At 42.9% G+C, this 12,034-nt stretch overlaps 1 protein-coding gene across 2 annotated transcripts in view; it reads left to right on the top strand.

Moving 5' to 3' along the window:
• ints6l (integrator complex subunit 6 like) overlaps positions 1-12,034 on the top strand; it is a 115,836-nt gene that overhangs the window by 76,297 nt on the left and 27,505 nt on the right. For both annotated transcript variants that reach the window (XM_052020931.1, XM_052020930.1), the window contains 3 exons: positions 2,842-2,955; positions 11,338-11,553; positions 11,715-11,841. In XM_052020931.1, the coding sequence (XP_051876891.1) occupies positions 2,842-2,955; positions 11,338-11,553; positions 11,715-11,841 (457 nt within the window). The remainder of the gene's footprint in view (positions 1-2,841; positions 2,956-11,337; positions 11,554-11,714; positions 11,842-12,034) is intronic.

Below are 12,034 nucleotides of genomic sequence, written 5' to 3'. Positions count from 1 at the left end.
GCAGCACGTTGCACTTACCTGAATTGAAAGCCATTTGCCAGTCCTCGACCACTTATCTAGCTGATAAGATCCCCCTGTAATTTTTGATAAACTACTTCATTGTCTACAATACCATCTATTTTAGTATTATCTGCAAATTTACTATCTGTGCCTTGTAGATTCACATCCAAATCGTTTATATAAATAACGAACAACAAAGGTCTCAGCACCAACCCCTGTTGCAGACCACTAGTCAAGTCTTAAGTCCAAGAGACAACCTTCGACCATCACTCGCTGCTTCCTACCTTCAAGTCAATCATGAATCCAGTCCACTAGCTCACCTTGGATCCAGTGCGATCTAACCTTTCAGACTAGCCTGCCATGCAGGACTTTGTCAAAGGCCTTGCTAAAGTCCATATGGACAACATCCACTGCACTACCGTCATCTATCCTCTTAGTTACTTTTTGAAAAGCCCTTAAGAGATTTGTGAGATACTATTTCCCACACACAAAGCCACACTGACTAATCCTAATTAGACCTTGCCTATCCAAATGTTGATAGATCTTGTCCCTCTAGTAACTTGCACACTACTGATATCAGACTTGCCAACCTGTAGCTCCTTGGCTTGTCTTTGCTGTTCTTCTTAAATAATGCCACAACATTAGCCATCCTCCAGTCTTCTGGAACTTCTCCTGTGGCTAAAGATGAAGCAAATATCTCTGCAAGGGCCTCTGCAATTTTTTCCCTAGTTTCCCACAAGGTCCAAGGATGCACTTGGTCAGCCCCTGTGGATTTATGCACTTCAAGGCCGCCAGTACCTCCTCCCTGGTAATTCGTATGTTGTGCAAGACAGCATGACTCATTTCCCATCCATCAATTTCTCCACAGTAAAAACTGATGCGAAATATTCATAAAAAATCTTACCCATCTCCTATAGCTCTACACATAGACAGCCATTCTGATCTTTAAGGGAACCTATTCTCTCCCTAGCTACCCTTTTGCTCTTAATATACCTACACAATCTCTTGGGATTTTCATTAACCCTGCCTTCCAGATTCATCTCATGCCCTCTTTTTGCCCTCCTGATTTCCCTCTTAAGCGTACTCTTATAGTCATCAAGGGATTCGCTTGTTGCTGATTGCCAAAACCTGCTCCTTTTTCCTGAACAGAGCCTTAATACCTCTTGTCAACCACGGTTCCCTAAACTTGTCAGCCTTGGCCTTCACCCTAGCAGGAACATGCTGCCCCTGGACTCTTGATATCACACATGTTCAGATGCAGCAAGTATTCAGGAAGGCAGATGGTATGTTGGCCTTCATTGCAAGAGTATTTGAGTACAGGAGCAAGGATAACTTGCTGGAGTCATACAGGGCCTTGTTCAGACCCCACCTGGAGCTTTATGTGCAGTTTGGATCTCCTTATCTGAGAAAGATGTACAGCAAAAGTTCACCGTTCCTAGGATAGCGGAACTGATATGATTGAGGCATTTGGGTTTAAGTTCAATGAATTTAAAAGAATAAGAAAGAATCTCATGGAAGCCGTAAAATTCTCACATGACCTGTCAGATTACATGCAGGAAGGTTGTTACCAATGGCTGGAGAGTTTAGAAACAGGTCACTGCTTCAGGATTTGGGGTATTCCAATTAGAATCGAGATCGAAAAAAATTTCTTCAGTTGGAGAGTAGTGAACCTGTGGATCTCTCTACCACAGAAGGCAGTTCAGACCAAATCATGAAGTACTGGAGGAATGTTGAAGGAATCAAGAGATACGGGAAGAGGGTTGGGGCAAGGTACTGAAGTGGATGATTGGCCATGATCATATTGCATGGTGAAGCAGGCTGAAGGACAAATGACCTACTCCTATTTTCTGTGTTATCTCACTAATGTATTTTGAAGGTGTTAGTTTCTCTGACCTCTGCTAAATTGTTACTCCATTGGAGTGATAGATCAGTACAGTGCAGGAGCAGGCCCTTCGGCCCATGTCTGTACCGAACACGATGCTGAATTAAGCTAAATCTCTTCTGCCTGCACATGACCCATCTTCCTCTATTCCCTGCATACTCGTGTGTCTGCCTAAAAGCCTCTTAAATGCCACTATCATATCTGCTTCCGCCATTACCCCTGGCAGCCTGTTCCAGGCACCTACCACTCTGTGTCTTTAAAAAAACTTGCTCCATGCATCTCCTTTGAACTTTGCTCCTCTAACCTTAAATGTCTGTATTCTAGTAGTTGACATTTCTCCCCTGTGAGAGAGATTTTGATTGTCTACCCTATTTATGCCTCTCATAATTATGAACTTTTTTATCAGGTCTTACCTCAGCCTCCACTGCTCCAGAGAAAACAACCCAAGTTTGTTCACCTCATACCCCCTAATCCAGGTAGCATCCTGGTAAACCTCTTCTGTACCCTTTCTATTCTTCCTATAATGGGGTGACCAGAACTGCACACAATACTCCAGGTGCGGCCTAACCAAAGTTTTATACAGCTGCAACATGACTTCCTTGCTCTTGTACTCTATGTAAACGCTTACACAGTTTAGCTATTTGAAAATATTGGGAGCTGAGGGTTAAAGCGTGCTCAGGGTTATGTAACCGTACCCTCACTGACTGCAACTCTCCATAGAAACCCACTGATACAATGGGGTGTGGTACCTGACCCTTTCATTGTGGGCTCATGCCCCTCTCTGCAGGGTCCTTATCCTGCACAATTATCTTAAATGCACAACAATTTATGTGCATGATTTCAAAAAGCTTATTACAAAGTCTTAGGTATTTGTGATGGTTAACAAAATAATATAAAGTTGATTTGTTTAATTTGTTATCCTCTCCTCTGATGTCTGATCATTGTATTTATGGTTCCAGCCATTGAAAAAAGCACTACGGATGATGGGGGCTCCCAACTTGATCAATGATAACAGCATGGATTGTGGACTCAGTTACAGTGTTATTTCTTACCTCAAGAAACTTAGCCAACAGGTAAATGCTTCCTGTCAGTGTTTGGCATGGGCAGGCTGTCTGCAGGACATTGCAAAAGTTATCCCCAGAGGGTAGGGGATGGTAATGGTTATTTCTGTGCATAGGATGGCTGTGGGATGGGTGGCATGGTCACAAGATCACAAGACAAGGGAGCAGAAGTAGGCCATTCGGCCCATCGAGTCTGCTCCATGAGCTAAGGAAAAGAAAAAGAGAAAAGAAAGGGAAAAAGAAATGAGAAATGGAAAATAAAACAACTATTCCTTTTTAGCCCCAAATTCCGGCCTTATCCCCATATCCCTTGATACCTTGACTAATTAGATACCTACCTATCTCCTCCTTAAACACCTCCAATGATCAGGCCTCCACTGCTGTACGTGGCAAAGAATTCCATAATTTCACTACCCTCTGGCTAAAGAAATTTCTCCTCATTTCTGTTTTAAACATGTACCTTCTAATTCTAAGATTGTGCCCTCTGGTCCTGGACTCACCCACCGAGGGAAACAGCTTAGCCACATCTACTCTGTCCAGTCCTTTCAACATTCTAAAAGAAGCATGAGGTCCGCTCTCATTCTTCTGTACTCCAGTGAGTACAGTCCAAGAGCCGACAAACGCTCATCATATGTAAGCCCTTTCATTCCGGGAATCATCCTCGTAAATCTCCTCTGAACCCTTTCCAACATCAGCACATCCTTCCTAAGATAGGGGCCCAAAACTGCATGCAGTATTCCAAATGAGGCCTCACTAGTGCCCCATAGAGCCTCATCAACACTTCCCTACTTTTATACACTATACCTCTCGAAATGAATGCCAACATAGCATTCTCTTTCCTTACTGCCGATCCAACCTGGTGGTTAACCTTTAGGGTATCCTGCACGAGTCCCTTTGTACTTCTGTACTTTGAATTTTCTCCCCTTCTAGATAATAATCTGCCCGTTTATTTCTTTATCCAAAGTGGACAATGGCACACTTCTCAACATTGAATCTCATCTGCCATTTCCTTGTCCATTCTCCTAAACTATCTAGGTCTCTCTGCAACCTTCCTGTCTCCTCAATACTCCCTACTCCTCCACCTATCTTGGTGTCATCTGCAAACTTAGCCACAAAACCATTTACTCCATCATCCAAATCGCTAATGTACAGAGTAAAAAGAAGCGTCCCCAATACCGACCCCTGCGGAACACCACTAGTAACCAGTAGCCAACCAGAACAGGATCCTTTTATTCTCACCCTTTGCTTTCTGCCTACCAGCCAATGCTCCACCCATTCTGTTATCCTACCTGTAATTCCATGACCTCTCATCTTATTAATTAGCCTCTTGTGCGGCACCTTGTCAAAGGCCTTTTGAAAGTCTAAATACCCAACATCTACAGCCTCTCCCTTATCCACCCTACCTGAGATTTCCTCAAAAAACTCCAATAGGTTGGTCAGGCAGGATCTTCCCTTCACGAAACCATGCCGGCTTGGACCTATCTTGCCTTGCACCTCTAGGTATTCCATAACCTCATCCATGGGGATCGATTCTAATAACTTTCCCACCACCAATGTCAGACTAATAAGTCTGTAATTTCCTTTATGCTGGCTCCCACCTTTCTTATACAGCGGAACTACATTTGCGACCCTCCAGTCCTCCAGAATCATGCCGGAGTCTATCGATTCCTGGAAGATTATCACCAGTGCCTCTGCAATCTCTAAAGCCACCTCCTTCAGAACCCGGGAATGTACCTCATCCAGTCCGAGAGACTTATCTGTATTTAGTCCATTTAGCTTTCCTAGCACCTTCTCTCTAGTAATATTAACTGAACTCAGTTCCATTCCTTGAGACCCCTGACTATCCAGTATATTGCTGATGTCCTCCACAGTGAAAACCGATGCAAAATACTCATTTAGTTCCTCTGCCATCTCTTTTATCATCCATTATAATCTCTCCCGCACCGTTATCGATTGGTCCTATATCAACCCATGTCTCTCTTTTACTCTTCAGATATTATCTGCCAACTTCCTTTCAAAGTTCATCTTTTCTTTCCTAATGACCTTAGTTTCTTTCTGCAGGTTTTTAAAAGTTTCCCAGTCTTCTATTTTCCCACCAATTCTTGCTTCCTTGTATGCCCTCCCTTTTGCTCTTATTTTAGCCTTAACCTCTCTCGTTATCCACATTCGTGCCTTTTTTCCATTCAAACCCTTTTTTTTCTTGGAATATATCTATCCTGCATTTTCCTTATTTCTTGTAGAAATTCTATCCATTTCTGCTCTGCTGTCCCTCCACTAGCTTCCAATCAACTTGGGCCTGCTCCTCTCTCATGCCACAGTAATTTCCTTTGTTCCACTGAAATATCGATGCACCAGTTATCAGCTTCTCCTTCTCAGATTTGAAACTGAACTCAATCATATTGTGATCACAAGTTCCTAATGGTTCCTTTACCTTTAGTTCCCTAATCACCTCCAGTTTGTTACACAGCACCCAATCCAAAACAGCCGATCCCCTGGTGGGCTCATCAACAAGTTGCTCCAAAAAGCCGTCCCGTAGACATTCCACAAACTCACTCTCCTGAGATCTACTGCCTTGCTGGATTTCCCAATCCACCTTCATGTTAAAATCCCCCATAATTATCTTAACGTTGTCACTCTGACACGTTTTTTTCTATTTCTAACTAACTTATAGTCCACATCCTGACTGCTGTTGGGGGCCTATATATAACTGCTATTATTGTCCTTTTACCCTTGCTATTTCTCAGCTCCACCCATAAGGATTCCACTTCTTCGGATCCAATGTCCTTCCTTTCTATTGATTTTATATCATTACTAACCATCAGGGCCACACCACCCCCTCCGCATACCCGCCTATCCTTCCAATACACTGTGTACCCCTGGACATTCAGTTCCCAATCACATCCGTCATAAAGCCATGACTCAGTGACTGCCACAATGTCGTATTTATTCATCTGTAGTTGTGCCACTAGGTCATCCACTTTATTCCTAATGCTACGTGTATTTAAATATAGTACATTTAGGCCAGTATCTGCTACTGATTTTGTTGTACCTCAATTGTTCAGCAAATTATTCTGACTTTTCACCTGCCTGTCCTTCTTACCATCCTCACTGCACACTATCTTGGACTTCTTTCTATAAACCTCTTCCTCTACCCTAACATCTTGTATCCTAACAACCTGGTTTCCATCCCCCTGCCAGATTAGTTTAAACCACCCCCAACCTCCCCCCCCCCACCCCAAACAGCTAAATTAAATATTCCCGCCAGGATATTGGACCCCTTGGAGTTTAGGTGTGTAACCCATCCTTAGTGAATAGGTCATGCCTCCCCCAAAAAAGGTCCCAATGATCCAGAAATTTGAAGCCCTGCCCCCTGCACCAGTCACTCAGCCACACATTCATCTGCCAGATCTTTCTATTCTTACTTCCATTAGCACGTGGCACAGGTAGTAATCCTGAAGTTACCACCTTAGAGGTCCTACTTCTCAACCTTCTTCCTAACTCCTTTTATTCCTCCTTCAGGACCTCTTGTCTTTTTCTACCCATGTCATTGGTACCTACATGTACAAAGACGTCTGGCTGATCACCCTCTCCCCTCAGAATATTCTGGACCCGGTCCGTGACATCCTGTACCCTGGCACCAGGGAGGTAACACACCATCTGGGATTCATTGTCGGGTTCACAGAATCTCTTATCTGTTCCTCTCACTATAGAATCCCCAATAACCACTGCATTACTCCTTCCCCGCTGGACCACAGTACCAGGCACAGTGCCAAGGTCCCGGTTGCTGTGGTCTTCCTCTGTCGGGTCATCCTCTCCAACAGAATCTAAAATGAGATACCGATTTTCAAGGGGGACCGCCACAGAGGTACTCTCTACAAACTCTTTATAACTTCTGTCTATTTCTTGCTCATTCTCCCTAATCAGCCAGATGTCAGCGAGCTGCTGCTCCAGACTCTCAACACGTTCCTTGAGGAGCCACATCTCGATGCACTTTTTGCAGATGTAGTCATCGGGGAGGCTGGTAGTCTCCCAGGGTCCCCACATCTGGCACTCCAAACATAGGACCAATCCCAGATGCAGACTGCTACGGCACTGTCCAATACTATACTACTAAGATAAATAAACCAGCGACTTACATCCGCTCTATAAATCTCGCCTCTTACCGGTGTTGGGGGAGGCAGTAGTGGGGAAAACCACATGGTGCAACATGAACCATCCAATACTGGAAGGTTGCCCATCTGATAACGGATCTGAACTCTGTTTTCTGAGCCAATTTGTGTAGCATCAGGGTTGTGATCAGCCCCAATTACTATCACTAGAAAGTGTATGTATGTGGATCGTGCAGTATCAGACCTAGCTGTCTCAGATTTTACCTCGAATATATGCTGTCTTTGTTCACTTGGTCTGATTTTGAATGTTGTGTTTGAGAGCAAGTAAGCAGTTTTAGAACATAGAATACTACAGCACAGTTCAGGCCCTTTGGCCCACAATGTTGTGCCGACATTTTATCCTGCTCTAAGATCTATCTAACCCTTCCCTCCCACATAGCCCCTTATTTTTCTATCATTCATGTGTCTATCTAATAGTCTCTTAAATGTTCCTAATGTATCTGCCCCCACAACCTCTGCAGGCAGTGCGTTCCATGCACCCACCACACTCTGTGTAAAAAAAACTTATCCCTGACATCCCCCTTGTGCCTTCCTCCAATCACCTTAAAATTATATCGCCTTGTGTTAGCCATTGTCGCACTGAGAAAAAGTCTCTGACTGTCCACTCGATCTATGCCTCTTATCTTGTACACCTCTACCAAGTCACCTCTCATCCTCCTTCTCTCCAAAGAGAAAAGCCCTAGCTCACTCAACCTATCCTCATAAGGCATGCTCTCCAATCCAGGCAACATCCTGGTAAATCTCTTCTGCACCCTCTCTAAAGCTTCCACATCCTTCCTATAATAAGGCGACCAGAGCTGAACACAATACTGCCAAGTGTGGTCTGACCAGAGTTCTATAGAGCTGCAACATCACCTCGCGGGTCTTGAACTCAATCCCCCGACTAATGAAGGCCAACACTCTGTACGCCTTCTTAACAACCCCACCAACCTGTATGGCAACCTTGAGGGATCTATGGATGTGGACCCCAAGATCCCTCTGTTCCTCCACACTGCTAAGAGTCCTGCCATTAACTTTGTGTTCTGTGTTCTGCCTTCAAATTCGATCTCTTGAAATATATCACTTCACACATCCGGGTTGGACTCCATCTGCCACTTCTCAGCCCAGCTCAGCATTCTATCAATGTCCTGTTGTAAGCTACAGCAACCTCCTACACTATCCACAACACCACCAACCTTTGTATCATCAGCAAACTTACTAACCCACCCCTCCACATCCTCATCCAAGGCATTTATAAAAATCACAAAGAGCAGGGGTCCCAGAACGGATCCCTGCAGAACACCACTGGTCACCGACCTCTAGGCAGAATATGCTCCATCTCCCACCACCCTCTGTCTTCTATGGGCGAGCCAATTCTGAATCCACACAGCCAGGTTTCCCTGGATCCCATGCCTCCTGACTTTCTAAATAAGCCTTCCATGAGGAACCTTATCAAATGCCTTACTAAAATCCATGTACACCACATCCACTGCTCTATCTTCATCAATGTGCTTTGTCACATCCTCAAAGAATTCAGTCAGGCTCATGAGGGGGAAAGAAATCTGGCACATGAATTGTAGGGAAATCGCTGTAGGACAGTTAGTCATACAGCACAGAAACAGGCCCTTCGGTCCAACTGTTCCATTCCGACCAAGGTTCTCCATCCAAGCTAGTCCCATTTGCTAGCATTTGGCCCATAACCTTCTAAACCTTTCAAATCTGTGTACCTGTCTTTTAAAAAATTGTTATTGTACCTGCCTCAACCACTTCCTCTGGCAGCTCAGTTGTTAGAACGTCTTTGATTTGTTACTTAAGTATTGTTGTTAAATGGAACAGCATGTTTTTATTAAAAAAATATGATTTTAAATGGAGAAAGACTGAGAATAAAGAAATTTGGGAGTCCTTTTTATACGAAACAGTTATCACATAGCTAGCAGGTAATTGGGAAGGCTAATGGAATGCTGGCTTTTATTTCAAGGCACTCGAGGCCACAGGTAGTGTACCATGAACAGTTTTGGTCCCCTTATTTAAGGAAAGATGTATTAACTTTGGAGGCAGTTCAGAGAAGGTTGACTGGGATGAATTGGGGTGTGGAGAGATTGCCTTGTGAAGAAACCTCAACTTGGAGTTTAGATGAATGAGAGGCAGTGCAGCTGGTAAACCCACTGTCTCACAGCACCAGAGACCCTAGGGAGTTTGCAAATTCTTCCTGTGACCGTATGGGTTTCCTCCTGGGTGCTCCTGTTTCCTCTGACATCCTAAGATGTGTGAGTTGGTAGGTTAATTGACTGCAGTAAATTGTCCTTTGTGTGTGTGGGAGGTGGGGGGGGGGGAGGTTTGTTGATGGGGAGAGAATAAAAAAATGAGATTAATGTAAGATTAAAGTAAATGGGTGGTTGATGGTCAGAGTTAGTGAGCTGAAGGGCCTATTTCTGTGTTGTAATTCTCTGTAACTGTTGAAACATGTTAGATTTTTGGGGCTTGACAGTATAAATGCTGGGAAAATGTTTCTGCTTGGGAGTTTACACCATAGTTTTGGAATAAAGGGACTCCCATTTGAGTCTGGGATGAATTATTTCTTCTCTAGCAGGGTGAGAGTCTTTGGAATTCCTTTTTCCAGAAAGCTGTGGAGGCTGAATATATTCAGAGCTGAGATAAATTTTTAATCAGTAAAAGAATTGAGGGTATAGGACAAGGGCAGAAAAGTAGATGAGGAATGTTGTATTAGTTATGATATTACTGAATGGCCTATTCCTCTACCTATTCCTTATGGTCTAAAAGATGTACAAGTATGATGTAGTATTTTCAGATTGAAATTTTTAATTTGAAGTACCGTATTTTGAGTTTTTTTGAGGCATTTTTGATCAGTTTGGGGGGAAAGTACACGTTGGTGGTTATGCTTCAAAGTGGAGAGTACTCACACTTTGAAGTTGGCAGTAGATTGACAGTGGTTAAAATCCTAATAGTCCCAAAGTCTCTAATTGGCAATGTTTTAGCCTTATTGGTAATCAACCAGCAGCTATTGTGGTGCCTGCAACATAGTGACAGATCTGATTTTCCAATTCTGGTCACAAGAGTTTAAAAAGCATATAGAGCCAAAAGAATGTGTGTAAAACTAAAATAAGGATGACAGCAGAAGTACCAGTTTATACCTCAAGGAAAGGACGGACAGACTGGGTCACTTTGTATTCCTAAAAAGGAGAATTTGAGGGGTGACCTGATGGATGTCTATGAAATTATGGAAAAGAAAAAGTATTCCAGTGTGGAAAAGGGAAAGACTAGATGCCATTTAATATAAGAAATTACTGGAAAATCAAGTGATTTCAGTCAGAAGTATCAAGAGAATAGTGAGAATGAGGAACTTGCTCCCACAGTAGTATGTATTTTGGGGGAAGCTGAATAAGTCCAAAAAGGAAAGTGGAATAAAAGAAAATGTTAAATGAACAAAGATGAGATAATGCTTAGATGGAACATGTACACTGGCATGTACTGATGGTCTGTCTATTCTGTGTGATTCTCTTCCAGCTGTGAATGCAAGGTGATACAAATAAACATGACAAATCAGGACCTTAAAAGTTCTCATTTCAGAAGAATGCAGAATATTTGGTCTATTTGTGTGCGATTGGTTGTTGGGGGTGAGGTGGACTGGGATTTGGGAAGGGAAAAGAAGCAAAGCACGTTCACTATCTTGTATTGCATGAAAACAAATATTGCTTAAGTGAGTGAGTTTGACAAATGAATGCAGGATATGGTTGCTGTAAATTCTTAACAGTCCTTTCTCAATTCAATTCTTGTAGGTTTGAGCATATGCAGAAACAACAAATCTTGATCAAATACCAAAGGAGTGGTATTGTTGCTTTTGCTGGGTTACTTGAATATGAAAGTAGATATTGGGTAGTGCAAGTCTACTGCACATCAGGGTAATGGCAACACTTACAGGGATGGCTGGCACCAAATCTGAGGGTTTTGACAGGATCTATATATGATAGAAATGAAACAAAACATAAATGCTGCAAGAACTCAGCCAGTCAAGTGGCATCTGTGGAAAGAGAAACCAGTCGATGTTTTGGGTCAGCCACCCTTCCTCAGGTTGTGGCGAAATGTTGCTCACCTGAAATGTTAACAAATTTCTCTTTCCACAGATGCTGCTTGACTGGCTGAGTTCTTCCAGCACTTCTGTTTTGTTTCAGATTCCAGCATCTGCAGTTTTATTTGTTTTCCATGATAGAACTGATGTATTTTTCAGGCCAAAATAGAGTCAGATCGTATAATTGCATCTGTTGGGAAAAAGACTCCACAGGAGCTGGGAATCAAGGTTAAGAACCAATCTAGTGTACTGTCCCTGGCTCATCGCAGAGATTTTAAGCAACTTCTGCAAGGAATCACTGGGGAAGTACCTCTCCGACCCTTGGAACTAAGCATGAAGGAATTTGCTGGCTTTCAGATAGCAATCCTAAGCAAGGTAAATGATGCTTCCATTTGTTAATGTTTGTGGAAGTAGAATTTGCTGATGATGCTGTGACAGAGGCTTTGTTGCCTTGTGAAGTATTTTGAGGAAAATTGTTTTTGAAATTTTTTTCCAAGAAAATTCAATTTAAAAGTGCCCTTGTCTTCAAAACATAGGATGTTAAACCTCAGACTTACAGGAATGCCTATGATATTCCTCGCCGGAGCCTGTTAGACCAGCTAACTAGAATGAGATCAAATCTACTGAAAACAACACAGAAATTGATTCGAGGGCAAGATGAAGGTAAGGAAAATGACTGGAATAATCCAAAATAGTGCATGCACACTGTTTTACATCTTGCTGATTACAAAGAGGTCCTTGTAAGATGCTATGCATTGGAGATGCAAAAAAAAGGTCAAAAAATATAGAAAACCTATGGGCTGGGTGTCTCGAGCAGTTGAAGGCCACAGTAGTGTAGAGAGGTGACACGGTAGCA

The sequence above is a fragment of the Pristis pectinata genome, chromosome 8 (genome assembly GCF_009764475.1).
Source record: "Pristis pectinata isolate sPriPec2 chromosome 8, sPriPec2.1.pri, whole genome shotgun sequence".
Lineage (NCBI taxonomy): Eukaryota > Metazoa > Chordata > Chondrichthyes > Rhinopristiformes > Pristidae > Pristis > Pristis pectinata.
This window is presented reverse-complemented; position numbering and strand designations above follow the sequence as displayed.